The following is a 27,140-nucleotide window of genomic DNA, read 5'->3' on the forward strand; positions in this document are numbered from 1 at the left end:
TAAATTAGTTCAAATCTACATGCTCCTCACATAATGTACTTTTAAGTAATCATTCGTAAACATTTTGTATACAGCTCTGGAGCCACGTGCAAAGAGACCGTTAGCATCTCAGTATATAGAATTTGATAAATATCAAAAAACAGGAATAGCATGGCCACTAGCAGATCGTCCAATAATTAGTCGTATGATGGATCGACATTTGACACTTTCTTGGAAACCTTCCATCCCATTAGGACCACGCGTACCAGTAACGTATCTTGTAGAAATGTGCGAGTTACCGGATGGTGATTGGTTCACTGCGCGATCAGGTTTACGCAGTTGTGTCTGCGACATCCGCAACTTAGAACCTTTCCGGGATTACAAATTCCGCATACGCGTAGAAAATAAATATGGCATCAGCGACCCTTCGCCATTTGCACAAACCTTCCGTGCTAAATTAGAACCCGATCCACCCAAATTCTTTCCTTATTTACCACCTGGTATAGATTTTCGTCCCGAGACCAGTCCTTATTTCCCCAAGGACTTTGATATCGAAAGACCACCCCATGACGAATATGCTCAAGCACCTAAATTCCTTCGACAAGAACACGATACTCAATTTGGTGTCAAGAATCACAATTGCAATCTCTTCTGGTTCGTTTATGGCTATCCTAAACCAAAAATGACCTATTATTTCAACGATGAATTAATCGAGTCTGGTGGTCGATACGATCAAAGTTACACGAGAAATGGACAGGCAACATTGTTCATCAACAGAATGCTTGAAAGAGACGAAGGTTTATACGAAGCTGTTGCAACCAATGAACATGGAGAAGCACGTCAACGTGTTAACTTACAAATCGCTGAATATCCAACGTTTATTGTAAGACCTGAAGAAACTATTGTGATGGCAAGAAAGTCTGGTAAATTGATAGCACGTCTTACGGGTGTTCCATTTCCTGAAATCAAATGGTACAAGGACTGGAAACCGATCACTACTACTTCGAGGATTAGGGTAATTATTGTTACTCTCTCTCTCTCTCTCTCTCTCTCTCTCTCTCTCTCTCTATTGCTTGTTATTATTATTCAATATTATCTAGTAAGTAAGTATCATTGAAGTTTTTCGTTATTTCAGATTGATTTCGTCGATCCAGATACATCTGTTTTAACCATTAATGAAGCAATTGTTAAAGACGAAGGATTATATTCGATCAGTGCAAGAAATGTAGCTGGAGCGGTATCGCATTCAGTCATGATACACATTGAAGAAAATGAATACGATTATGTTTATAAAACGTATAAGAGAAAAAGTGAAGTTAAACTACGTGCGGATAAACCCTACGATGAATTTTATGATTTGGGTGATGAATTGGGTCGTGGTACTCAAGGTATTACGTATCACGCAGCAGAAAGAAGCACTGGAAGAAATTATGCTGCTAAAGTTATGCATGGACGAGGAGAATTGAAACCATTTATGTTTAACGAGTTAGATGCCATGAATAATCTTAATCATCGAAAACTATTACGCTTGCACGAGGCTTACGAAACCGATAAATCGGTCACTTTGATCATGGAACTGTATCCTTTTATTAAATGTAATTTCGATGAAGATTTTTATTTATTTTTTGATATCCTTAACGAGTCAAATTTAGAGCTGCCGGTGGAGAATTAGCAGATGTTTTAACGAAACAACCACATTATACCGAATCAGAAATTGCTGGATATATTCGTCAGTTACTCTACGGCCTTGAATATATGCATGATAATCATTATGCACATCTTGGCCTAACAGTAAGTTTTTTCTCAAGCAAATTTTCTTCCACTTTAATATCATCATTCTCTAAGTGTTCATTTCCTTTTGGTAGCTCGGAGATCTTTTGATCTCTCACACAGGTGGTGACGATCTAAAGATCGGAGACTTCAGTTTAACACGAAGAATAGCACAAACGAAATTAATGTTATTGGCGTACGGTATGCCGGAATATGTTGCTCCAGAAGTTACAAACAATGAAGGTGTCGATTATGCTGCAGATATGTGGTCACTTGGTATTATAACATATATCCTGTTATCTGGAATTTCACCGTTCAGAGGTGTCAACGATAGAGAAACGTTATCGAAGATCAGACAAGGAGTTTGGGACTTTGATGATCGCTGGAAGAATATTTCTAATGAAGCCAAAGACTTTATTCGTAACTTGTTAGTCTACAATGTAGATAAACGAATGGATGTTAAGAGTGCTCTTAAACATCCTTGGTTGGAATATGCAGACAGATCACCATTAGATTTATATAAAATACCTTCCGAATATTTGAAGACTTATTACAAACTTTACAGGTAATATCCTCGATTTAAAGTTCGAATTTATCGATAAAAATCGATATTTATATGTTTCGTAAAATTCGTTAACAGAGATTGGTACAGTAACGCGTCTTGTCGTACATGGTACCGTAGACGCAAACTCAGTACTGCGTTTGAACATCCTTCAAAAATGGTTTATCCTCCTGGTCATAAGTACACACCTGAACCAAGTATTGAACGATATAGTCCTATAGGAAAACCAGTGCCTAGAACTTGGGAAAATCAACTACCTGCGAGAGAACCAATCGACACAGAAATTGGACTTATTAAGAGCGAGAGTCAGTGAGTATTCCAAAAGAAACAATATAATTCAGTTGTTATTTCTAATAAATATAGTAAGTATTTATAAGAACACTGTGCTACTATCGAATATTTACAGCTATCAGTATGGTCCAGATACTTATCTTCTACAACTTCGTGATACTGACTTCCCAGTACGATTACGTGAATACATGAAAGTTGCCTGTAATCGCAGTCCAGGATATTCGCGTACGATCACTGACGAGAATGGCTACGATTGGAAGGCAATAAAGCACTGTTTTCTAAACGCATAAATTTTCATGAAAAAACATTCTTATTTATATTCTTCTTTTTACAGACACCAATAATACGTGAACGTCGTCGTTTTACTGATGTCATGGACGAAGAAATCGATGACGAACGTAGAGCCAGGATAAATAGATATGGATCACCCGATACATTTACATTGAGACGATTGAAACATGAATTGGGTACTCGTCTCGATAGTTATGTTGAAGCTGAAGCTATGATAGAATCCAAGAAAGAAGGGAATTTACCTTTCTTGCGTGAGAAACCACAAATACGGCCGATCGAAGAAGGCAAAACAGCACAATTAATGTGCCTCGCAGTAGGTGATCCAAAACCATTAATACAATGGTACAAAAATGATATAGTCATTCAAGAAACTAAAAGAATAAAGATCACGGAAGACAAAGATGGCAGATCGATACTCAGTTTTAATCCCGTAAAAGAACACGATGCTGGGATTTATAAGGTGGTAGCAAGAAATTCTCTTGGACAAACTGTAGCTAGAACTAGAATGTTGATAGCTTTGGTTCCCACTGGTCCTGATTCTCCAGAAGTATATATTCATTTTCTCTCAGATATTTCATTACATTATTTTCTAATGTAATGAAACATTGTAATAAGTATCGTTTGATTTGCAGGCTACTGAGGTATCAGATACCCAAATACTTTTACGTTGGAAGCAACCAAAATACGACGGCAATTCTGCCGTACTTTGCTATAATCTTCAATACAAAGAAGCTGATTCTATTACATGGATAGATATTGGTTTTAACATAGATCACGAATTTTATTTAGTACGAGATCTAAAGCCTGACGTTTGTTACATTTTCCGTCTAGCAGCGCGTAATCGAATTGGATGGAGCGAGAAAGGTATTCCTTCGAAAGTAATTAAAACAAGACCGCCAGGTGTACCTCAGATACAGATAACCAGTGCAATGAGACATCTTCAAGAATTAACAGAATCTGGACAAGAGATCGTACTCGAGGAAGATAAGCCTCATATTGATTATTCACTTGAGGAACATCCGGTTGAATGGTCGACTGAAACATTAACAAACAAGTATAGTTTCATATCTGAATTGTGTCGTGGTCAATTCTCTGCTGTGGTTAAAGGTATCGACAAGTCTTCGGATCGCGTGATAGTCGCCAAAATTCTAGACCTTAGGCCGGAAATAGAGAAACAAGTTAACAGAGAATTCGAAGCTCTACGTTCTCTTAGGCATGAGAGAATAGCTCTTTTAGAGGCAGCATATAAAGCACCGGGATCACCATTAGCTGTCTTCATTATGGAGAAGCTTCAGGGTGCTGACATTCTCACATATTTTTCCAGTCGACACGAGTATTCTGAAAATTGCGTAGCCATGGCTGTAACACAAATATTAGATGCGTTACAGTATCTTCACTGGCGTGGATATTGTCATTTAGACATTCAACCGGACAACGTGGTAATGGCCTCTGTTAGAACTGTTCAAGTTAAATTAGTTGATATGGGCACTGCACAAAAAGTTAGCAAACTTGGCACAATGGTACCAAAGGCGGGTCATCGTGAATATAGAGCACCGGAAGTATACAATGAAGAACCTGCATATCCACAAACAGACATTTGGATGGTCGGTGTTCTTACGTACGTCTTATTATCCGGAGTATCACCGTTCCGTGGCGATGACGCCAGCGAAACCAGACAAAATATTTTATTTGTTAGGTATAGATTCGAATATCTTTACAAGGAACTTACTCAAGAGGCTACACGTTTTCTCATGTTGGTCTTTAAACGCGCACCAAAGTAAGTATTCATAAAAGTAACTTGTATAATTGATATCATTCACACCCCTTGTTTCTTCATTTATTTTAGCAAAAGGCCAATGGCTGAAGAATGCCACGAACATAGATGGTTATTACCGACCGAATTTATGATTAAAAAGCGTGAAAGATCGGTCTTTTTAGGTAATAGACTTAAAGAATACAACACCGAATATCATGAAGAAAAAGAAAAACTTGCATCTGAAAGTCAAAGTCTTGCAAGCGAAAGCCTTTTAGGTTCAACTCGAAAATTAATCAGATCAACGAGCATACAAGAAGAATTGCTTACAACGATCTAACGCGATAAAGTTTATGATTTTTCCAATTTATTTTCTCCATATGACTGTGAAGTATCACAAAAATATCTAGTCAGTCGTTAAGAGAACAAGGAAAAAAAGAAAAAAGAAAAAAGAAAAAGAAAAAAGAAAAAAAGAGGGAATAAAAACAAAAGAGAATCATACAAAAAGTATCCCGCCGTTCCTTGTTTTCTTTTTTGTTATTATTTATTTGTTACAACGTATAATGAATTATATCGAATATTATATCATCGATTCGACCATGAATTTCATTAAAGAAAATCATGAAATTTTGACTGTTCAGTATTCTGATCAATTTAAATGGTTACAATGGACACAATGGTATTGAAAATATAGCCAGCGAATGTAATGACGAATTAGTGAACATGATTCATATTCTTTCAAATTGTACAAAAAAAAACATCGTTACATAATATAATAAATAAATATGAAATAACAAATGCAAGTAAGCACTACATTCTTATATGCGTATATGAAAAATTACATGTACATGTCTTTCGCACTCATGTCTCTTTGTAAGAAAATAAAAGTAATAATGAAATCAATGAAATATAATCAATGTTTGGAATGATAAGTCGATTAAAAAGATGTAAATTTTTTTTTTTTATTAAATATTGAATTTATTTACAAATCGTGTAGTCATAGATAATCTGTGGTGAGAAAGAACTATCGTACATGTGATATATCTTTGACGCATCTTTCTTGTACTTTCAACAATAGTAACAAGTTGAATTATCTTGGATGTTTAAAGAAAAATAAAAATAAAATATGATACTCTTTCTAATATAAGACTAGTAAGAAATATATATCAAAATATAATGTACAATTTTCCTTTGAAAACGCCGATTTATTTGAAATTTTTCTTTGATTTGCAAAAATCATGGGTCTAATTTGGTAAGTGCATACTTATATTGTTATATTAGAAATTTGAATTGGAAATCATCTTTTTGCATATTGCATAACGTATTGTTTTACCTTAGAACGGAAAGATTCTTTATCTTTAATAAACAAATCAGCTGCATCTCTATTCAAAGGATCATCAAAATTTAAAAGATCCTGAAATATAAACGACCTAAAATATTTCATATCTATCGTACACACAATTATTTTCCTATAAAATAACATTACTTACGGTAAAAAGTGAATTTAAACCCCATACAACATCTTTTAGTTTACGGGTGGGCGCCCATCCCATTCCATCTATACTATTTTGCCTTAATATTGATAGACACACATCACCATCTTCGCTTATATTAGGATGCCATAGCTTCGTCGTACACTTCACTTTCGGTGGCTACAATCATATACAGTCGAATTAAATCAACAACATTATATAAAGAAGAATCTTAAATAAAAATAGTTCATTTATATTTACAGCCATATTATAATCTTCTGATATAATAATGTCAAAGAGAAAGCGCCCACCAACCCAATATCCCTCATCAGGAGTAATTAAAAGTGTAAATTCATGTAATCTATGAGGATCATTAAACCTAACTTGACAGGTGACAGGAAGCGTTTGTTCCATTTCTTGTACCTAAATAATATACATATATATATATATATAGTAAAAATATAATCTATAATGTTTATTAGAGAAATACATAAATAAATATTTCATCATACCTCTTTTATTAGTAGCTTATCGCGAATGGATGCCCGTTTATTGTAATCTCTATTTTTAGAATTTGTAATTTCAGCATCTTTTTTCAATTTTCCTCTTAATGTAATCATGGTACCTTCTGTGTGTGTAAAAATTTATTAATTTATCTATTTACATAGATTAATTTGCATAAATATATACAACATTTTATATACAATAGTATTAGTATAATATTAAGAACATTAGAGAATTGTCCTTCACATATAAGGTCAAAGAAAATTGTTATAAATAAATAAATGTTAATACTTACTTCGTGATTAACTCCGTTTTGTAATAAAATCTTTACAATCGTAAAAGAAACATAATTAATTAAAAATATATTCATTCAATATTATAAAAGTAATGTCTATCCCAATGAACTTTGAGGTTAGATTATCGTGCAGTTAGTGATTTAGTAAGAAACGTACTTTTGACAATTCTATATCATAAAGTTCTAAATTTGGCCATGAAACTCGTATAATGGTTCTTTAGGAAAAGTATATTCGAAGAAATTCCATTTCACCCGTCATGATGTAGCCGAATAAAAATGTTAAATATATCAGTCAATTCAAAGTTGTTACTCTTGTACTGCAGATGGTGGTACTGTTTAAAAATAGAGAGATTGAACTATTTAAAGAATATAAATATAACAATTGTTGATAAAGAAGAAAATGAATTAATCATTCATGATTCCTATTTTAAATTCAAATTCGATTATTTACATTTTCAATTTCGTTCGGAATTATAGTTAGCCGCCATTTATGCTGTGTTAATAATGTTCACGCTTGCAACCAAAGTGACACTGGTATTCTAGGGAAATATTTACCAAGGTTGACAAACCTAAAAAATATATTATAAAATAAATTTATACTTGCTGTCAAACGAAACGAAAAAAGTGTCAAATAAAAACATTTATATATGTATAATAATGTAAATTCGAAAACTTGTAATAAGTCATATGTATGAATCAAATATTTTTGTATTTATAACTTATTGTGTATACGATCTTAACCTAATTTTTGGTTTTCAAGTATTAAGTGGTTGCAAGTCATATACATATATCAATAGGAGATTGTTTTACAGTACGTTTATACAATAATAATTATTAAATAATGGCAGAAATCGAATGGCCATGGCAATACAGTTTTCCTCCATTTTTTACGTAAGTCTTATCAGATGAAATCCTTCAATTATTTAATGCTTATTGTCTTATTTGGATATAGTGCACAGTACTTGTCACATGTATAAACAAAATGATCAGAATACAAAATAACATAAATGAAATAATGTGTTATCTATTTGAACAGTCTTCAACCACACGCAGATACAAAAGCGAAACAATTGGAAGCATGGAAAAGTTTAGTATTAGAATATTATCGGATCACAAAACAAGCAATTATAGATGTACGAGAAGTCCATTCGAGTCCTCTTTTTAATAACAGTGCAATTAATCGTATCCTTAATGAAATTTTACTCGAAGAATTTGTATTAATACATTTTATAATAATGCAATTATTTTCCTTAAAAAATATCAACTATTTAATAATAGGTAAACTACCATCTGAAGTAGTACTTATAATATTGGAAGAGTTAAGCAAAACAGGAAATGCTATGCCTTTAGATAAGACGAAACAAAGATGGTTAGTTTACTGGCATACATTAGAAGAATGGGGTGATATAATATATAATTATGCACAAGAAACTGGTCAGATTGGTTCCGTATGTACTTTATATGAATTAACGCAAGGAGAGGAGACAGTCGATCAAGGTATGCGCTGTAAATAATATTCATTATAACGTATTGACTATCCTTTATTCATACTATTTTTTAGAATTTCATAAACTTGATACAGAAGTATTAATAAGATCTCTTAGAACCCTTGAATATGCTAAAAAGGCTGAACTGATAATGTTCGACGATAATCAAGGTGTTAAATTTTTCTGATCCAATATTTATTACTCAGAAAATACGCATATTAAAACATTTGATGTTATTCAATTATTTTTCTAATAATGAAAAGTTCTTAATGATCATTTTTATAATGAATATTGTAATTATTAGAAGGGTAAGTTAATAAGACATGGGGGATACTTTGATGGGAAGAACAAATATTTGTACTACTAATATTTCAAAATCACTTCTACAATATATAAATTCTTTTTTATAACATTCTGTATTTAGATACATAAATAATTATTGTGTTCTCTCTTATTCTTGTTATTAACTAGAATTCTTATTACGAATAAGAATTCTTAACAATGAAGTATATTCTATATGCATATTCCTATATACAATGTGATTTAAATTATTGCTTGTATTAGAAATTATATAATGTATCTAACAAGAAGTTATGCATCTCGATATATTAGAAACAAGAAGAGAGTTGTGTATATATAAAGAGTATGTCTATAAATATAAAAATTTATTATATGATTAGCATCGATTTATTTCCAAGTGAAACGATTTGATTTTTTTTTTTTTTTTTAATAATTTTCCAATTCTTTATCATTGAGGATAACAGCATTACCTATATTATACTCTTAAATTATTATATCAATGGCTTTTGTACATATGTATATAATAAATCTACGTAAATATGATGGAAAAAGTTTAAAGCTAAATTTGTTTGTGTTGTAGATTTGTATTTGCATTAATATATATCTAGATTTAAAAAGTTATTATTCATTAAATTATGCTGAACAAATTTGTTCATTTGTAAGCACGTTATATTAAATAATATAAAAATTGATAAGTCTCTGATAAGAAACACAGTTAAAACTGTGTAAAATAATATAATATCGTATAAATGCTATTAAGTAGCATGCATAGGAAGAAGAAAAGAAAAAGAAAAAATTAGTTATCTGAGTTTTGCAATCGAGCAAGTTCAATGGCATCTTCTGTTTGATTCAATGCAGGTACATTAAGATCTCCTTTGCTCATCTTTTCGATAATGCAAGCTCCAAGTGCATCGCACATTACATTAATAGTTGTTCGGAATCGATCTCTAAATAAGTTAAACAATCAGAAAATAATAAGCATCAATATTATTTTAAATTATAAATTGAAACTTACAGCAACCAATCTACGGCAATAATTAGAGTAACATCCTTTGCTGGTAAACCTATAGTATCTAAAACCATGACCATGGTAACAAGACCAGCTTGTGGTATACCTGCAGCACCTATACTTGCAGCTGTTGCAGTTACGCTTAAAAAAATAAAAAGGATATAAAAGTGATTATTTTCAATAGAAAATTCATTCATTTCATTTAATCATTTCTATTTTATTAATATTTTATTAAAATACCTAACACCGATGACTTTACTAAGATTTAACGATACACCTCTAACTTGAGAAATAAATATAGCTGCAACTGCTTCGTATAATGCAGTTCCGTCCATGTTAATAGTTGCACCAATTGGTACCACAAATCTTGTTATTCTAGGATCTGCTCCCATATTATCCAAGCACTGCAGAGTTACTGGCAGTGTAGCAGTACTGAATGAATAAATACATTTGTATATATGTAATAACTTTTTCAAACAATTGCAATAGAAATGAATAATAATATTCACCTTGAAGCTGTTCCAAATGCTGTAACTAACACTTGTCCCATTTGTCCAATGACTTTAAAAGGTAATTCTCTGGTACATACGAAGTATATTACAGACAAAGTACCAAAACCATGGAGAAATAGTCCCAATAATACTGTCATAAAATATAAGCCTAATTTACCAATGATTGCACTTATATCCTCAATTTCTAAAAGTTTAGCAGCAACCAAAAAGAAAACACCGATCGGTGAGATCCTAAAAAGAATATGTATTCAAATATTATGATTGTAAAAATGATTATCAAATAATTCATTTAAAAAGAGACATTTTTAATTCTGTTCATACCAAATAACCCATTTGGTAATAATCATAGTTGCCTCTGACAATGCTATAAAAAAATCTAACAAAGCTTTTCCAGATTCTCCCATTTTACCGAGTGTAATCCCCAAAATAATACTAAAAACAACTAATCCAAGAGTATTTGTTCCATCGGTATATTTACTTGAAATATCCCATTCTTCTATAGTGGTTTCTTAAAAAGCAATTGATTAATATCATTAATAATAATCAAAATATCCACGTTGTTAGAGAAACTTAAATAAGATAACAATTATTCTTACCATTAGTCGCATTCTTAGGCTCCGTTAATATCGTTCGATACTGTAATCAAAAAATGAGATATTTCATAATAATTTTATTTGAAATTTTTTTAATGTTAAAAAATGCTTTGAACACATTAAACTTACTTGTGCAACACATGCTTGAACAAGATTTGATGGAAATATATTTCTAAAAGGAACAAACAAAAAACCATGAATTATATTGTTTATTATTTTCCGAAATATCGGGTATCGATTATAATTTTATAATCGAATTATACCTAACTAAATCTAATAGCGTGTCGGAGGTAGTAACATTTCTGATGGGAGTTAAATCTTTGTCAACTTCGAAAGAAGTCCCACTAATTTCTCCGGGTCTTATCATCAAAACAAGAATTATTCCAAGTATAACAGCAGTAATCGTTGTAGTTCCGTAATAATAAATCGATCTCATGCCAATCTTTCCTATACAATTATTTTTATTGTTTTACCAACAAATAAATATTATTTATTCTATATATTAAGACATGTTAAAACAAATTATTTACCTGAAAGAGAGAGATCCAAACTACCGATCGAACTGACAATACTAGCCACAATTAAAGGTAAAATAAGACCTTTGAGCATCCTCAAAAAAAGATCTCCAGGAAATTGAATATACATTATTTCGCGATTTGTCCATCCCCCAGTTTTATCAATATTCCTTAAGATAAAACCTAATAGTGTGCCAGCAAAAACGCCGACTACCGTCAGTAAAGTCAATAAATTTTCCCACATACACTTTTTCCATCTTTTTGGGCGAGCCATATCGTTCTGTTATTTTTTCTATGCGAAAATCGTTGAAATTACAAGATGATGAGGGGCCTGTCAAGACTGTAAAATTAAACAAATTACTAATACTAAGATACAGAATTTTATAAATTTAAAATGATTCATGAATGTTCGCAACATTTGCATAAAGATGCATAAAGATGCATAAAGATGCATACAAATGCACGGAAGGCTAGATTGAAACATTCTTTTATTACTTATACAGACATCTGTAATGTGTGCGTTAAATAGGTGATACAAGAATGGAAACGGTAAAGTCAATATTGTTTTATTGCTAAATCATTTTGAATTAAAAATAATGATAGCACGAACGGGCGGTAATTGAATTCTCTTGGTTTACTATCTTTGCATAAGAATTAAAACGATAATTTGATTTGATTAAGAAAAAATATAAAGAAGCGCGTTGTCTTATATATACCTACGTAACATTAAAATTATATCAATGTAACGAACATAACGTATTGGATAATTCATACATGTAGGATTCTGTAGAAATTATTCTTCGTGACAAGATAATGAAATTCCCATATTTATTATGTTAAACTGGTTAAATCCAATTCTTTCTTGTCTTAATATACAGAGATAGGGAAAAGAATTATAAAAATGATTATTCTTACTCAAATGATGTGTTCTTCTCTCTTACAATTAAAACTAACAATAAGACAAGCAAATGATTTTATTCACGCACGCAACGCATGATTTTTTTTTGAATTTAACTGCTTTACTGTCTTACAAATTAATTTTTGGTTTTTTTTTTTCGTATTATTTTCAAATATTATGTTTTATCACTTTTTATCAAATGACAAATGTGATAAATTTCTTATTTTTGTATCATTTTATCTACTCGTATCTCTCGTGAAAAAAAGTCTATTCCCGAGATCTTTATTCTTCTTATTCTGTATTAATTAAACTTTACTTCTCAGGAAGTAGAGTCCGATAATAGCACCTCCCATATTACTTTTTTGGTTCTCTTTTTTTTCTTTTAATTTGCCAATGTAATAACAGCAATATCTGCTAAATGATTTATCGGTTTCCCAATATATTTAAACACACGCTTGTACATATGTACATGTATGTATATAGGTGTATATATAGATGTATATATATATATACATGGAATAACTATTACATGTATTCATCGAAAAACTAGTATGAACCAGTTAAAACCATACCATAGATCGGTAAATGTATTTACATGTCGCAACCCATTGAAAATATAAAACTAAGAGAAAACTATCGTATGGTGGAATTTTTAATCACTTCTTTTTATTTGTGTGTGCGATTAGTACAGTTTTGAATACATGATCGGTATTTATAATAGGGGTAGGACTACATTAGGGTTGCGTCAGGGTTGCGTCAGGATATATTACACATTGATATTTCTTTTCAAATACTGACCCAATAAAGATAGCATAAATTTGAAATTTGTTTGAGTATTTATATGAGCATAAGGAGAATTCTTAAACCCCGTGAGAAAGAAGAAAGAAAAGGCCAGCTCCAAAAACATACTCGTATACTACGACGACTGCATTCCTTGCATAATTGCGACCTAAGATCGTTTTCAACGTTCTCCCTGTTAACGAGGAACACTTTCCTTTTACGCGACAGAACCTTTTATTAATTATTTACGAAAGAAAGGTAATTAAATTAATTTTATACTCGTACTACCATCTTCATGATGTTGGAAAGTGTATGATAGATATGAATTGTTTTATGGTTCCCAATTTTTTCGAAAACCTACACGTATACAAAATAAAGTAAATTTAAATATTAATAACATATTAATTCATATTGCGACAATATTATTTGGAGAAATATGTTAGGAGCATACGATAACATTTAATATTTTCATTTGATTGCAGTTGCACGTTAAATGAAGTTTTTCTTCGTGTTTGGCTCTCGAAACTCGAGCCCAACAAAGTTCCTTGATCGTACACACGATTCGTCGATCCAAATAAGGTAATCGCTAAGTATGGTTGCTGTCTTACCTTCCAAACAAAATTCGGGTCATCTTTCTCGAAACTGAGATTTTGTCAATAACACAAATCGTTCAACGATTTCTCTTTCAAATTTCCCGCTGAACATTAAAACAAATTTGTTCTTGTTTATAAATATAACGATTCACCTTTCTCGACATCGATTTTATCAATATTTCGATTCATCTTACAATTTTGTCCAATTTCCCGCCAAACGATAATACTTTTCATTCATCAAAATCAAATATTTTGTATTTAATGATTAATGAGAAAGAGAGATTGGCCTTTTTTTTTAAATAATAATTAATCTTTTATTTTATAAATTACGTTTACATATCTCACCATCAGACGAAGATGAAAGACAAGAGAAGGTCCTTAAATTTTCCTTTCACATGCGCATCCAACACCCACGCGATTTGGTCCCAAGGACAACATATATTTTCTTCTATTTCAATTCTTTCAAACACTCGTCTTTCTTTCTTTCTTTCTTTCTTTCTTTCTTTCGTTTTTTCTATCGTTTAAAATTTTTCTATTTCTCTTATCGAGGATAATTTAAACGGATGGTTAAGAGCTTCTTTGTTCAGAATAGAAAATATCGTTCATCAATTTTGTTTACGTATATTTTATCATACTAATTCTTTGATAAGAAAACTTGTTCATATCCATTCATTTTTCACAGTTTCTCATAAAACACGAAGGAACACCACACACTTTCGTTTAGAGAAGATTTGATAAGAACACAAAAGTTACGATATGTATATTTATTCAAACCCATTAAAAGAAAGATAGATAGAAACATCATTTCACGCGGATTTGATGTTGCGACTTTGAATGTGACACATGTGGTCGTTGTCTTTGCGAACCACATTGATTATATACGCTTCGTCATATTTATGTATAGAAATATATACATTTTATCTTTCAGCGAAATCGTGTCATTCGTAAATCATTTGAATTTCTTCCTTCTTATTTCATTTTTTTGTCCTAATAACATTTTCATTTAATTTGGTCTGATTAATCATCCCTATAAGGGTTTTCTTTTTTTTTCTTTTATAACAGAGATATGCAAATGATTTACTACTAATCGATCGATACAAAGTACCTCTATGGTTCTACGATGGGAAATAGAAAAAGGGAACCAGAATAGAAAGACCGTTGCTCCGAAGTATTTATGCATATAGTACGTTAAGAAAGATCAAAAGGTAGGGGAATGTACCAACGGTGTACCAACGGTGTACCAACGGTGTACCAACGGTGTACCAACGGGAATAGTTAACCGGCGACACCAGCGACGACGTGTTTAGGAGAAAAGGAAGAGAGCGGGAATCAAAATGATCGATAGAATTTACTCACTCGTTCAATCCTGTTCGATAAATTTGAAAAGTTCCTTTTCGATGCACTATTTTTTCTCTTTTGATAAAAGTTTTGTCTTTAGTTTCAAATGATCTATACTATGTCTATTCAAAATGGCAGAGTAAGACCACGCGGTTATTTGAAAATTCAAATTTCCGATTGGAAAAATGGCATTTGTTCTGAGAGAGCATTACTCGAAAAATAATTATAAATGAAAATGTATTTAAATTGAAGAGTTCTCTTACTCGATAATGGTATACGTTGGAGTTCACGGTTGGAGTTTACGGTGGTGAAACTGAGAGACGCACACTAGTATTCGCGAGGATCGACTGCGAACGACAAATTCAAAAAACGTGAGACCGCTCTTGACTCTCTGCATCTGAAAGCCGCCGATGATCACCAATCGTCTCTCTTTTACTCCCGCTCTCCCTTTTTCTCTTTTTCTCTTACATGTTCCATCATACACGCATACATACACGCATACATAGAGAAAGAGAAAGAGAGAGAGAGAGCACGCGCGCGCATTATATGTGCTCACAAATTCGTCCTTCGAGAATAAAAAGAGAGAAAGAGAGAACCGGGTCCAACGACTGGTCGTAACGTCACTCTCAACCCTGCTGCAAAAGCCGATGCGAATAAAACCATATACATATACATATATATGTAGTAGTAGTACTATATTGCCAGTTGGGTTGAAAAAAAGATCGAGAACAACACGGTCCAGACGAGATAAATCTCTCTTACTAGTAGTGTGTACTTTGTTCATTATGCGCATGCGCAAAAGATCCCAAAAACCGGAGATGTTAACTTTTTTGGTAAAAATTATCTACCTACTTAAAAGTTATGAATTAGTAATTAATTAATTGAATCAATTATATTTTTGTCTGCTTTATTCTTAAAATATATTATACAATGCAATGTATAATTTCATTTATGTTGTAAGATTCAGTTTTATATTTAACCGCCTGCGCGCAACACCCTGCGTACTACCGATAAAGTAACTGTTTCTGTCTCACTTTCACTTACTGGAATCGACAATATATTATTACTATACATGTATATATATATATATTTAAAAGCCAAAGTTGAGAACCGTGTGCGAGTCCAAAGCCCTTCTGTGTCATCTCCCCTTCCCTCTTTTATAATCTCACAATCATCATCGTTCATTTTTCGCCTCGAGATGACTTTTTCTCTCTTTCTCTCTTTTTTTTTTTTTTATTACAACTGTTATCTACTTTCTCTTCTCCCACCCCTCTTTCTCTCTTTCCCTACGTACACAGGCGGCACACTTACAAATCCCTTCTATTTCATCGATACAATCATCATCGTCATCGGATCAAGGACCTTTTATCTTCTGTTATGATTAAATTCGATCCTTCAGGCATTTTATCGAACATTCCGTGGTTAATTTCTAACATTAATAAATCAGAAAAGAAGAAGAGCAGTGTTTCTCAAATTTTCGTTAGTCACACATTTAGTCGCACGTGTTACAAATATTGTCTAGTTCTTCATGATTATTTTAATACATAGGAATTTACCTAATCGAATAAATACCATCATGTGAGGATGAAGTTGTATTTATATATATATATATGCTTTACATACGTTCATTCATGACAAAAGTATGACGTTTTCACACGTTATTTGCGTCAATACACAGTTAAAATTAATTTGTGTATAATTTATGGAAATTGCTGTGAGAAATATTTAGTTTTATTAAAATACAACTTTGTTAATAGACATATATAATAGAGGACGTTAATTAGATCGAGGTCAAGCACATTGTGGTGATATTAATTAAGTCTTTAAATTCGTATTTATTAAATTTGTTTCACTTCGGGAAGTATTTCAGTTAGAGTATCTTATGATATTCGCTTATTTAAACGATATAAAATACAAATGCGACGATATAAATGACAAAAAAGAATTTATACAAAAAAAAAGAAATGTTTATTTTTCATTATGGGTACATGTCTTTTTGTTTAGCGAACTAAATCATTATTTACTCACACGTATACAAATATTTAAATATTAAGTTATAAAAAAACTAAGCACATCAATTGAAACATTACCCTTATATTAAGTTCGAAGAAACGAAAATACATTTAATTATTTTTAATATAAAGTCTGAGTAATAAAATAATAATTCGAGTAATATGATATAAAGTTGTATAAAAATTACTCTATCACATTATTCAAATGCATGGAGGGGAGTACGACAAATTTACCGTATACTAAGGCACCTAACACACAAAGTTATCTAAAAATATAATTCTTATTTCAATACTTTCCGATTGCTCAGCTCATTTTTTTCTTTTTTTTTTTTTTTTAAGATTCAATGAAATATTGAATTAATTTTCTATGATTTTTCCAAGAAACATCGTTAACAGGATGAAATATTAAAAGCTAAAGTAGTCTATAGACATATATACAGAATATTTCGATGATATATTGAAATTAATTATGAGAAGAGCACAGCTTATGTCATGTCTTAAAATTAAAACAATTTACATTAGTTTTTTGTCTGTTGCAAAATAACATATACTTCATGTAAATGATTGTTTTGAAATATGATATTTTCAATAACTCAAATGAATCGTCTAACGCTGAACCCTTCCAATGCTTTTATCATATCAACAAATATTTTCACAATAAAATATAATGGTCTTTTACGAATTATTTTCTGGTGGAGGAGATGTGATCTTTCTTTTAAATAGGAGAATGTGTGGTTCTAAAAATATATATATATATATTTTAAAACGTTAGATATATGATTTTCATACCACATTATTATATATGAAAATATTCAACGCTTAGTTTACCTGGGTAGTGGATCATGTAGTGCACCCATCCTTGACTTTGTTGAACACCAATAGCTCTCCACTCCTGCTCAGACATGAGATGGGTTTTTGGCACTAACTTCTGCATATCTTTAGGTAAAACCACATGCCTAAAAACACCATTTGCAAATTTTTCATTGCTTTCAAATGTAAATAGAATGAACTAATTAATACCAAAAGTAATAATATCAAAGAAGTTGAAGCTAACAAAAGCATATGTGTGGTTAGTTAAATGTGTATGTTAAATGTGAGATTGCACTTTATCCATAAACAAAAAGCACATTAAATTATACGGAATTTTTATTAAACGTGAATTTGGAATAATGCAACATGTTATTAATTATACATAATGGACGAAATATTTTGATGAAAAATAAAAGAAGGTGTAGATAATATAAAAGTAAACCGTCCATTGTGGACACTTACCTGTATTCATAATTATCGTCGTAATATTTGTCGGAATAATAAATGGGATTCGGCATTCCGTAATACTTAATTGTAATACCACAGTAAAATTAAAAACAAGGAGACAAAATAAACTATAATAATTTGCTATACTACGCAGCAGTAAGCGCTCGAGAATTTTCCAAAACCTTCTGACTGTGAAGGGTGTACGATTTGAAAGTTTAACGGATGTACAATTTAAAGAAGTGGGGGAAATTCAACTACTCTCTAGTCGTTGACATTTAAAATTAATTTCTTTTAATCAACCATCATTGATGAAAAATTTAATTAGGAATTTAACGTGAAATATATATATATATTTCATATCACATTATTATTTATTGTTAAATAGATCATTATTCGAAATGAAATCATTTATACATGTGCGGAATGTGTACACGGAAATTCAGTTAAGGTTAGTCATACTCGAAATACATTGCTGCATTGATGCCAACATGACAACGTCTGGAGATTTTTTTTCAAGTTTCATTGTTAGTAAACGTCGCGTTGTGGTGTTGATTAAGGATAGTATTTACATAATATAATATAATATAATATAATTAAAAATAATGGAAAAAGTTTCACGTAGACGTAATATTGAAAAATCGAAGAAAGATACAAGACATAAAAGTAGGAATAAAAGTTCTGATAAGAAATGCAATAGTGATGTTGAACATCATTCACAAAATTCTAAATCTCATAGAAATTCGAAAAAAATCTAATACTAAAAAAAAGAAATCTAAAGATGTTCGAAATTTATCGAAATCTCGTGAATCACGGAAAAAATCATCCAAGCATAAAAGCAGAAGAAGGTAAAGTATTTTTAACCTAACCTATAACTATGAATACCTTTTTGTTTACTAACTAAATATTAATCTATTACAGATCATCCTCGTCCTCTTCTTCGTCATCTTCGTCATCTTCGTCGTCCTCTTCTTCCACTTCGTCATCTCAGTCGAGTGAATCAAACAATTCTTCTTCTTCTTCCTCTTCGAATACCTCATCTGACTCAACGAAACTATTAGAAAAATTACAGCGGCAACGTCAAAAACAAATAGAAGAACGTAAACGTCAGAAAGAATTAATGAAAGCTGCTGAAACACCAGAGGAGAAAAGAATAAGACGTTTGAAAAAGAAAGAAGCTAAGGAAAGAAAGCGTAAAGAAAGAATGGGTTGGGACAACGATTACTTGCATTATACAAATACAGATAATCCATTCGGAGATGGAAATTTACTATCAACATTTGTATGGTCCAAGAAGTTAGAAAAGGAAGGTTTACTTGGTGTTAGCAGAGAAGAACTTGAAACTAGAAATAGGCATAAACAAGAAGAAAATAGAAAAGAATTGGAGAAAGTTAAAAAAAGAAGGCAAGAAAGAGAATTGGAGAGACAACAAAGAGAAGAAGAAATGACGCTGTTGCAAAGAGGAAAAGAAGCTGCGCAATTAGAACAGTGGGCGAGACAAGAAGATCAATTCCATCTTGAACAAGCAAGATTAAGATCACGTATTAGAATTCAGGATGGTCGTGCTAAACCGATAGATCTTCTCGCAAAGTATATCAGTGCGGAAGAAGAAGTCGATGCTGTGGAAATGCATGAACCGTATACGTATTTAAGAGGACTACATGTTAAAGACTTGGAAGATCTTATTGAGGACATTAAAGTGTATAAAGAATTAGAAAGAGGAAAAAAATTTAGATTATTGGAATGATATAACTGTTATTGTTGAAGATGAATTACATAAATTGCGTAAATTAGAAAGATCGGAATATGAAGTAGCTGTTGGTAGAAGAGAAGGAATTCATTCGTCAGTGGCAAAAGATGTTACTGCTATTTTTAAAGGAAAAACAGCAGCTCAGCTAGAATCGCTGCAATTACAGATTGAATCGAAAATAACCGGGAAACCAGAAGGCGTTGATATCGGTTACTGGGAAAGTCTGTTGTCACAATTAAAAGGTAACTTATACTAAAATCTAATATAAATAACATATAAATTACATATATATTTTTGACTTATAAGATGAATGAATTTTTATAGCTCATATGGCAAGAGCTAGACTAAGGGATCGACATCAAGAGAATTTACGTAAAAAATTGGAAGTCTTGATTGCTGAACAGGGTGTAGCTAGAACAGAAAGTGAAGCAGAAGGATCTCAAGTACCAAGCGAGCATTCAACAAAACAGGAAGAACCTACTACGAGTAATATCGAAAAAAGTGAAGAAAGTCAATCAGAGTATGTATACACGTTAATCAAATCTTGCTGTTTGTCTTTTATATCATATTAACACTATTATTTATTAACTATTGTTATAGGGACGAACAAGAAAATGGGAATGCAGCAGATGATATGTTATCTGAATCATTTTGTGAATATGAAACAGGTGGCTATTCACCAAAATATATACCTTACTCTCAACTGGAACCAGGAACTTTAGTTACTTTAGAAGAGGATGATAATCAACGTTTAGAATATGCTAGAAATCAAGTACTGAGTACTGGACGTAAAGTTCAAAATGTAATGACCGTAGAAGAACAAGCGATGCACAGAGAAGCAAGGAAAAATATGGGTTCGGATGAGGCACAATTTAGTGTAGAGTCATCGTTGGAAGCACAAATTTATTTATGGTCTGATAAATATAGGCCTAGGAAACCAAGATACTTTAACAGAGTTCACACAGGTTTCGAATGGAATAAATATAATCAAACGCATTATGACATGGACAATCCACCACCGAAAATTGTACAAGGATACAAGTTCAATATATTTTATCCTGATCTCATAGACAAGCACACAACACCGGAATATTTCTTGACTCCGTGTGCCGATAATAAAGACTTTGCTATTTTACGATTCCACGCTGGTCCTCCTTACGAAGATATCGCGTTTAAGATTGTAAATAGGGAATGGGAGTATTCATATAAAAGAGGCTTTAGGTGTCAATTCCATAATAATATTTTTCAATTATGGTTTCACTTCAAACGATACAGATATCGTCGATAATATGTCAGCATTTTATATTGGGTTTTTTTTTTTGTAAATGGACGTGTAATATACAAATTATACCATAATTTAAGAGAAACACATTTTATAATATTATACTCTAAATAAAATAGATAGCCAAGTATTTATTGTAAAGTATAGAAAAAAATAACAGAGATATTATTTACAAAAAAAAAAAGAAAAAGAACTCGTAATTTTTTTTTATTTGCGTACCCGCATTTGTAATATTAATACAATCAAATTTAGAAAGTTTCACATGATTATATAATTAGAATGTGTAAATACCCATATTATAATTCATCGCTCGGCGACATAATTTTATCAGTATTGACAAATATTGAAATATCCGGGCTTATACTAATTTCTTGTCCAATTATCTCTTTATGAAAAAAATCAATATTATAATATTTAACATCGTATTTAATTCGTATTTAATTCGCAATTATTTCATACATATATAAAAGTTTGTTTCATAAAAAAAAAAAAAAGAAATCAAAAAATTAACTTTAGATCGTGAATGTTCAATGGTTGATTGTTAGACATTCTGAGGGCTCGAACAATAATGAATATTTTAACGCGTTAGCGGGCCGATGACGGAAGTGTAAGTCACATAAAATAGGTATACCAGAAACGAGCTCAATGGTGCTCTCGTTGGATCGATTTTCTCGGCCACCTGTATTTCTACTGCAAATACATTCTCACAATCAGTGAGAAACATAAAAGGTATATACAACATATATATATATATATATATATATATATAAAGCCAATGGCAAGGTAAACCTAAGCTCAGTATACCGAGTAATTCGCTACCACGGAGACGCATTTTCACGGCTGCTTTTTCTTTCCCTTTAGAATTCTACGAAATTTTCTAACGTCAAGTATTACTAAAGATAAAAAAAAGAAATAAATAGCAATTGTTGCCGTATAAATTAATGAGAAAAAAAATTGTCAAAAACAATATTGTGTTTCGTCGAATCTTTATCTCTGTGTTTATCTTATGTATTTTATTTATCAAAATTACATAAATTACATATTAAAATTTTCTTTTAATTGGAATTTCTTGACGTTTAGAAATATTAAAATGTTCGCCAACTGATAATCTTTTGAAATGACGTTGCCAGATAATCGTAGGTGTACGTGGGTTATTAATATTAATTTAAACAAATGTAATATATTGAAAGAAAATTTGTAACGTTTTAATGAGTCATTTTTCAAAACAACAGAACGATTACGTGATTATTCATCGAGCACGATTTAACAGGCTTTGCGCGTTAAACAAATCGATCAAATCTTTTATAGATAAACAAATTTTCATCCGTATACCTAAATTAACTACAAATGTTTTTCTAAAAATACGTGTTAAAAAGGATCACTCGTAATTACTTTCAACGTACGGAATGTAAAATTAATAATTTTATTTCTTAATCGTTTAAAGACAACGATGACAAAATTTCAACGTAATCGGCGTAAATACATATTTAGATCGTTGTCTAATCGATCAACACAATTTTTCATTTGTCATGTTAGCAAAATCATATAAAATAGAACAAACAGAATATTCGAAAATGTAATGTAAGTTTTATAGGTTTCTGATTGGTAAGAGATGCTACTTTCTATTGAAATTCTCGATATTAAAGTTTGAACAAATCATCATGAAGTGGAAACGAGAATCCACGGAATTTTTATCGGAGAAAACTTTCTTGATAATAAGGGACAATTTGGATAACTGCGAAGGTAAATGGAAACATTTTTATTCGATGTATTTTGTTCTTTTGCAAATTGGAGTATAAGAGAATAAAGAAAGAGGAAAAAGAAAAGAAATAAATAATTGTTCTTAGCACCCGAAAAGACGAAAAATAAAAAGAGTAAGAAGAGCAATAGCAATAGCAGTAGCAACAGCAGTAGAGATAGGTCCACCGACGAAGAAAGCGATGGTTCACAAACGAGATCGCCGTTAGGAAACACGAGTACTTGGCCACCAAAGATAAAAAGATCTCATTGTCAGCAAATTTACGAGGAAATCGAAAGACCGAAAACCGCGAATCTTGACAAACCTAGCATCCTAAATCCAGAATTGGTCGACAAGCTCGATATGTCCTTGCTGAGTAAGGAATTACTTAGCGATTCTATGACGCGTTACCAGCAGCAGCAGCAGCAGCAGGTGACGAAGACGATTAGTGGGGGCAACTCGAGCATCGTAATTTTCCCTTCCAATCGTCCTCGACAAACTGTTCTTCTCGGTTTCCAACAACAACAGCACCAACACCTTCGACCTGCTTGGAACGATCGCATAGCTTTACATCAAAAACGTCGTAGTTTCGAACAAATACTCAATGTGAAAATAACTCAAATAGAAACTATACCGGAACCGACGAAAATGCAGAAGAATTCTCGTATTGCTAATCAAGAAAATTGTCATCTTGGAAAGAAATTATCCTTGGACGTTAAGAAATTCGATAATAATAATAATAACAGGTATGTAAGTATAATATTAACATTTCGTTAGGGCTTTTAGATTTTGCATAAACACCTACGTATGTACACACACATTTTTAGGAATAATGCAAACGGACCGATCAAAGTTCAAACATTATCATCTCTGAAAAAAAAAATTCACGAACCAACATGTCGGCCGACGTCGAAGTCTTCACGAGTTTGACGAGCAAAAACGTTCCAGAGCCGTGTAGAACTTGCGGAAGATCGGATCAACCGGAAAGATTTCATAGTCATCCGAAGGATGGAAGACCTGGGAAAACAAAGATTGCTATTACTTCAGTATCCCCAAAAAGTTCGAAGGTGTCGGTACCAAAGATCATACAGAAACCAATGCCATTGAATTTTCGCAGTGATAAAAATAGGACAAATAAATTGGAGGAAGCTTTGACGGTTCGAGATGTTCAAAGTACAAAGAATAATCCTGAAGAATCATCAAATAAATCAACGAGAGCATCTTCGGCTCCGATAAGAAAAGGACCAAAAACAGTAACTTGTTACATTTGCGGTCGTGAATTCGGCACTGCTGGTTTCCCCATTCACGAACCCAAATGTATGGAGGTGAGATTAATTTTCGATATAAATTTATTTGATACGTCATTCGATGTATGTAGTAGTACTCGTAGAGTAGAATATTTGCTAGAAATGTTAAACGTCAAGGTTGAAAAATCGATGGAGCTAGTGAGCAACAACAAGTCGAGTATTATCAAAGATCGTATCGGATGCGTTAGGAAGATTGCTATCGTATATAAGCTATATAGAGAAGAACATCGTTGTTGTGCATCGTAGTTGGTCTTGCATTATGCAACGTATACACGTGGTTCGATATGTCTCTTATGACCTCGGCAATGACATCTACGCCTGCGATGAGACGCACCATTCGTCATGCATAAAAGAGACATCGATCGTTTTGTCTATCATTTGCTGATCTTTTTAAATGACGTCATCTTTATATACTCTTATCGATTTTCAATACTTGTGTAATATGCTTCTTCGGTAATAATGACAATGGATTCAATCGAATTATTGATAAAATTGATTTAACGATTTATTTCATAATAACATTTCTTAATTTTAATTTTTTACCACCTATTGCATTTATTGCCTTATGCATTACTGCCTGTATGCATTTTAGAAGTGGGAACGAGAAAACAATTCTTTGCCAGTTTCCCAAAGACGAGCTAGACCTAAACGACCGGAAGTTGCGATTAATCATTCGGAATGGAACGCAGTTGCTTGGAAAGAGAGTCAGGTTTGTATTTTCTATAAAATAGAAATATATGACAAGATCACTCGATAAATGCAATTACGTTGATATAAGACAATTAACAATCGTCCACAATGAATCTGGTCGATCTCATCTGATTGATAGGGTTGATTATGTGAAAGGGTGCACTTAAGAATCTTATCAACATGTATTAAGTTCGTTTATACGAGAAAATTCTACGAGGGCGCCGGTTTATGTCTATTTATATGGTGCATACGAAAGAAAGAGAGAAAGAGAGAAAGAGAGAGTGAGAATGAATGAGAAAGAACGAGTTTAGTCACGCACCATGGTTCAACCCTATCGTGTTCAAGGTGCTGACCTAGATTTATGACATGCGCTTCGTTCCTTAAGGCAAAATCGAGACCATAATTAAATTTAAAAAATTCTAAGCCGCAATGCGACTATTGAAAAAAAGTATTATAAGTTTCTATTCTATTTAATGTATGGTGTGATATTTATTGTTATTATTGATTTATCAATCGTATGTTTCAGACACAATTGGTTCCTTGCTCGAAATGTGGAAGAACATTTTTACCAGAACGTTTGTCAATTCACTCGAACAGTTGCAAAGCCAGTCCAAAGGTTTGAAAATGATTTTAGAATTTGTATTATGCCAATAAATTTTCAATCCTTAATTATAGTTTTTACGATTGTAGAATTTGGATAAAGAGAAAACCGAGAAAATAGATATTTTAGAAAAATCTTCAACGATTTCCACACGAAGCGGTCCTCCTATGGTACCTTGTCAGATTTGTGCTAGAAATTTTAGTACAAGAAGCATAAAGATTCACGAACCACAGTGCATGAAACGTTGGAAAATGGAAAAGGAAAATAAAGCGGCGAATTCTCAAAGGATTTCGTCTCACAAAGAAAAATCTGACCCTACTGGGAATATACAGGACAATACTTCGGACAACCCTATTGGGGTGAGTCATCCAAGAAAGCATACTTATTGTATTCGGTTTGCCTAAGGATTTCAGCCATGTAATATTTCACGTCGTTATGAAAATATTAACCAGAATAAAATATTTATAAAAACATTTAATTTTTTCCTATCGCATTGCGTGTTTTAATATTATCGTATAAAAATGTTGGGAAATACATAAAATTGTTCTCAAGGGACTAACATAAGCGTGGATAATGCACTGATTTTAGGATACTACTCAAAAACGAATGATCACCTGTTATATTTGCGGTAGAGATTTTGGAAGTGTTAGCATAGCCATACACGAACCGCAATGTTTGAAAAAATGGCATTTGGAAAACAACAAATTATCGCCTAAACAAAGAAGGAAGGAACCCCAAAAACCAGATATTATTTATACGAGTCGGTATTTTTGTTATATACATTTTTGCTTATAATTAATTGTATTTTTTCGCATATACCAATTATTACCTTCTTTGTTCTTTTTTTTTCTTTTTTTCTTTTTTCTTTTTTTCTTGCAGAAGATCCGTCTACAGGAGATGCAGTAGTAGATATTGCAGCGATGGCGGAAGCTAGTTGGAAAACTCATCTGAATCAATTAGTTCCATGTAAAAATTGCGGAAGAACTTTCAATCCCGATCGTGTAACTATTCATGAAAAAAGTTGTAAAGGAAATCGTTAAAGATTTCTCATCGTACATTTTTCAATCTCATAACATATAGAATAGCATTTTCTGAAGTATAACAGTAATAATAATCATACATGATCACACATACAAAAACAAAAAAAGAAGAAAAAAAAGGCAATTAACATTAACACATTTGTTTGAACAAAAATGCGATTATTATGATTTATTGTATGACAAAGATGACAGTACTTGATCTCCATTTGAATTATTCGAATGTTGCAAAACTAGTATCGACATTTTGCTTTTAAGTTAATTTCATTTTTAATTCTATTTTGTGTAATTCGTTATTGTGTGTGTGTGTGTGTGTGTACAGATATTAATAGATTTCTCGTATTTTATAGATCGAATGAATTACCAAATGATATTTCCTATGTAATGTGAATAAAATGATAATAGTATTTTAATGCATTTATAAATTATCGTATTGAAATTAAGGTTCATTCACATTTTTAGATAATGGCAGACAAAAGTTCGTTAAAATTTAATTCACAATTACCCTGAAGAGGGCAGCACATTTA

General features: G+C 31.9%; 7 protein-coding genes across 17 annotated transcripts in view; 4 read left to right on the plus strand and 3 right to left on the minus strand.

Moving 5' to 3' along the window:
* Positions 1 to 5,459, plus strand: part of Obsc (Obscurin) — a 35,832-nt gene extending 30,373 nt beyond the window's left edge. For all 9 annotated transcript variants that reach the window (XM_089173278.1, XM_089173287.1, XM_089173265.1 and 6 more), the window contains 9 exons: positions 75 to 994; positions 1,115 to 1,557; positions 1,632 to 1,770; positions 1,845 to 2,314; positions 2,390 to 2,620; positions 2,718 to 2,862; positions 2,937 to 3,440; positions 3,526 to 4,670; positions 4,740 to 5,459. In XM_089173278.1, the coding sequence (XP_089029404.1) occupies positions 75 to 994; positions 1,115 to 1,557; positions 1,632 to 1,770; positions 1,845 to 2,314; positions 2,390 to 2,620; positions 2,718 to 2,862; positions 2,937 to 3,440; positions 3,526 to 4,670; positions 4,740 to 4,986 (4,244 nt within the window). In that variant the 3' untranslated portion in view covers positions 4,987 to 5,459. The remainder of the gene's footprint in view (positions 1 to 74; positions 995 to 1,114; positions 1,558 to 1,631; positions 1,771 to 1,844; positions 2,315 to 2,389; positions 2,621 to 2,717; positions 2,863 to 2,936; positions 3,441 to 3,525; positions 4,671 to 4,739) is intronic.
* Positions 5,460 to 5,598: 139 nt separating this feature from the next.
* LOC107068436 (NEDD8-conjugating enzyme UBE2F) lies at positions 5,599 to 7,504 on the minus strand. Its single transcript, XM_015324788.2, has 7 exons — positions 7,369 to 7,504; positions 7,075 to 7,249; positions 6,918 to 6,947; positions 6,631 to 6,746; positions 6,380 to 6,541; positions 6,137 to 6,298; positions 5,599 to 6,060 (listed from the first exon to the last, which is right to left on the minus strand). Exons 4-7 carry the CDS (start codon positions 6,736 to 6,738, stop codon positions 5,944 to 5,946), a joined length of 549 nt encoding a protein of 182 aa, XP_015180274.1. The 5' UTR covers positions 6,739 to 6,746; positions 6,918 to 6,947; positions 7,075 to 7,249; positions 7,369 to 7,504; the 3' UTR covers positions 5,599 to 5,943.
* Positions 7,505 to 7,508: 4 nt separating this feature from the next.
* Vps25 (vacuolar protein sorting 25) lies at positions 7,509 to 9,080 on the plus strand. The gene is made up of 4 exons (XM_015324791.2): positions 7,509 to 7,808; positions 7,954 to 8,099; positions 8,196 to 8,414; positions 8,479 to 9,080. The coding sequence occupies exons 1-4, from the start codon at positions 7,759 to 7,761 to the stop codon at positions 8,589 to 8,591; spliced, it is 528 nt and encodes a 175-aa protein (XP_015180277.1). The 5' UTR covers positions 7,509 to 7,758; the 3' UTR covers positions 8,592 to 9,080.
* Eaat1 (Excitatory amino acid transporter 1) lies at positions 8,802 to 17,902 on the minus strand. 3 transcript variants are annotated; one of them, XM_015324787.2, is made up of 10 exons: positions 17,783 to 17,902; positions 11,349 to 11,673; positions 11,082 to 11,265; positions 10,948 to 10,990; positions 10,822 to 10,861; positions 10,547 to 10,733; positions 10,223 to 10,456; positions 9,954 to 10,145; positions 9,720 to 9,854; positions 8,802 to 9,651 (listed from the first exon to the last, which is right to left on the minus strand). In XM_015324787.2, the coding sequence occupies exons 2-10, from the start codon at positions 11,605 to 11,607 to the stop codon at positions 9,501 to 9,503; spliced, it is 1,425 nt and encodes a 474-aa protein (XP_015180273.2). In that variant the 5' UTR covers positions 11,608 to 11,673; positions 17,783 to 17,902; the 3' UTR covers positions 8,802 to 9,500. The 3 variants fall into 3 exon arrangements, with proteins under 3 accessions (XP_015180273.2, XP_015180272.2, XP_089029552.1); XM_015324786.2 differs by lacking the exon at positions 17,783 to 17,902 and adding an exon at positions 15,206 to 16,731; XM_089173426.1 differs by lacking the exon at positions 17,783 to 17,902 and adding an exon at positions 13,950 to 16,619.
* On the minus strand, positions 17,017 to 18,423 carry Cks30A (Cyclin-dependent kinase subunit 30A). The gene is made up of 3 exons (XM_015324792.2): positions 18,227 to 18,423; positions 17,783 to 17,910; positions 17,017 to 17,691 (listed from the first exon to the last, which is right to left on the minus strand). The coding sequence occupies exons 1-3, from the start codon at positions 18,280 to 18,282 to the stop codon at positions 17,630 to 17,632; spliced, it is 246 nt and encodes an 81-aa protein (XP_015180278.1). The 5' UTR covers positions 18,283 to 18,423; the 3' UTR covers positions 17,017 to 17,629.
* Positions 18,424 to 18,674: 251 nt separating this feature from the next.
* On the plus strand, positions 18,675 to 21,433 carry LOC107068432 (cactin, spliceosome C complex subunit). The gene is given in 6 exon segments (XM_015324777.2): positions 18,675 to 18,957; positions 18,959 to 19,056; positions 19,130 to 19,931; positions 19,933 to 20,200; positions 20,283 to 20,478; positions 20,559 to 21,433. Coding segments are annotated over 6 exon segments (2,196 nt in total). The 5' UTR covers positions 18,675 to 18,813; the 3' UTR covers positions 21,247 to 21,433.
* Positions 21,434 to 22,024: 591 nt separating this feature from the next.
* Positions 22,025 to 27,020, plus strand: LOC107068546 (uncharacterized). Its single transcript, XM_089173536.1, has 8 exons — positions 22,025 to 22,983; positions 23,088 to 23,723; positions 23,810 to 24,303; positions 24,878 to 24,994; positions 25,502 to 25,591; positions 25,666 to 25,935; positions 26,165 to 26,336; positions 26,456 to 27,020. The coding sequence occupies exons 1-8, from the start codon at positions 22,902 to 22,904 to the stop codon at positions 26,614 to 26,616; spliced, it is 2,022 nt and encodes a 673-aa protein (XP_089029662.1). The 5' UTR covers positions 22,025 to 22,901; the 3' UTR covers positions 26,617 to 27,020.
* Positions 27,021 to 27,140: the final 120 nt, after the last annotated feature.

Source organism: Polistes dominula, unplaced genomic scaffold (assembly GCF_049000335.1).
Source record: "Polistes dominula isolate Pdom_NZ unplaced genomic scaffold, Pdom_raw_medaka contig_28, whole genome shotgun sequence".
In the NCBI taxonomy this organism is placed as follows: domain Eukaryota; kingdom Metazoa; phylum Arthropoda; class Insecta; order Hymenoptera; family Vespidae; genus Polistes; species Polistes dominula.

Coding starts and splice junctions, on each gene's coding strand:
- LOC107068436 (XM_015324788.2), bottom strand. CDS start 6,738: ATGATTACATTAAGAGGAAAATTGAAAAAAGATGCTGAAATTACAAAT. Junction 6,542..6,630: donor ATAAGCTACTAATAAAAGAG/GTATGATGAAAT, acceptor TATATTATTTAG/GTACAAGAAATGGAACAAAC. Junction 6,299..6,379: donor CAGAAGATTATAATATGGCT/GTAAATATAAAT, acceptor ATATGATTGTAG/CCACCGAAAGTGAAGTGTAC.
- Vps25 (XM_015324791.2), top strand. CDS start 7,759: ATGGCAGAAATCGAATGGCCATGGCAATACAGTTTTCCTCCATTTTTT. Junction 8,100..8,195: donor TAATAACAGTGCAATTAATC/GTATCCTTAATG, acceptor ATTTAATAATAG/GTAAACTACCATCTGAAGTA. Junction 8,415..8,478: donor AGAGGAGACAGTCGATCAAG/GTATGCGCTGTA, acceptor ACTATTTTTTAG/AATTTCATAAACTTGATACA.
- Eaat1 (XM_015324787.2), bottom strand. CDS start 11,607: ATGGCTCGCCCAAAAAGATGGAAAAAGTGTATGTGGGAAAATTTATTG. Junction 10,991..11,081: donor ACGCTATTAGATTTAGTTAG/GTATAATTCGAT, acceptor TGTTCCTTTTAG/AAATATATTTCCATCAAATC. Junction 9,652..9,719: donor ATTGCCGTAGATTGGTTGCT/GTAAGTTTCAAT, acceptor TAACTTATTTAG/AGATCGATTCCGAACAACTA.
- Cks30A (XM_015324792.2), bottom strand. CDS start 18,282: ATGCCGAATCCCATTTATTATTCCGACAAATATTACGACGATAATTAT. Junction 17,911..18,226: donor GACGATAATTATGAATACAG/GTAAGTGTCCAC, acceptor TGGTGTTTTTAG/GCATGTGGTTTTACCTAAAG. Junction 17,692..17,782: donor CTACATGATCCACTACCCAG/GTAAACTAAGCG, acceptor ATATATTTTTAG/AACCACACATTCTCCTATTT.
- LOC107068546 (XM_089173536.1), top strand. CDS start 22,902: ATGAAGTGGAAACGAGAATCCACGGAATTTTTATCGGAGAAAACTTTC. Junction 24,304..24,877: donor ACGAACCCAAATGTATGGAG/GTGAGATTAATT, acceptor TATGCATTTTAG/AAGTGGGAACGAGAAAACAA. Junction 26,337..26,455: donor ACCAGATATTATTTATACGA/GTCGGTATTTTT, acceptor TTTTTCTTGCAG/AAGATCCGTCTACAGGAGAT.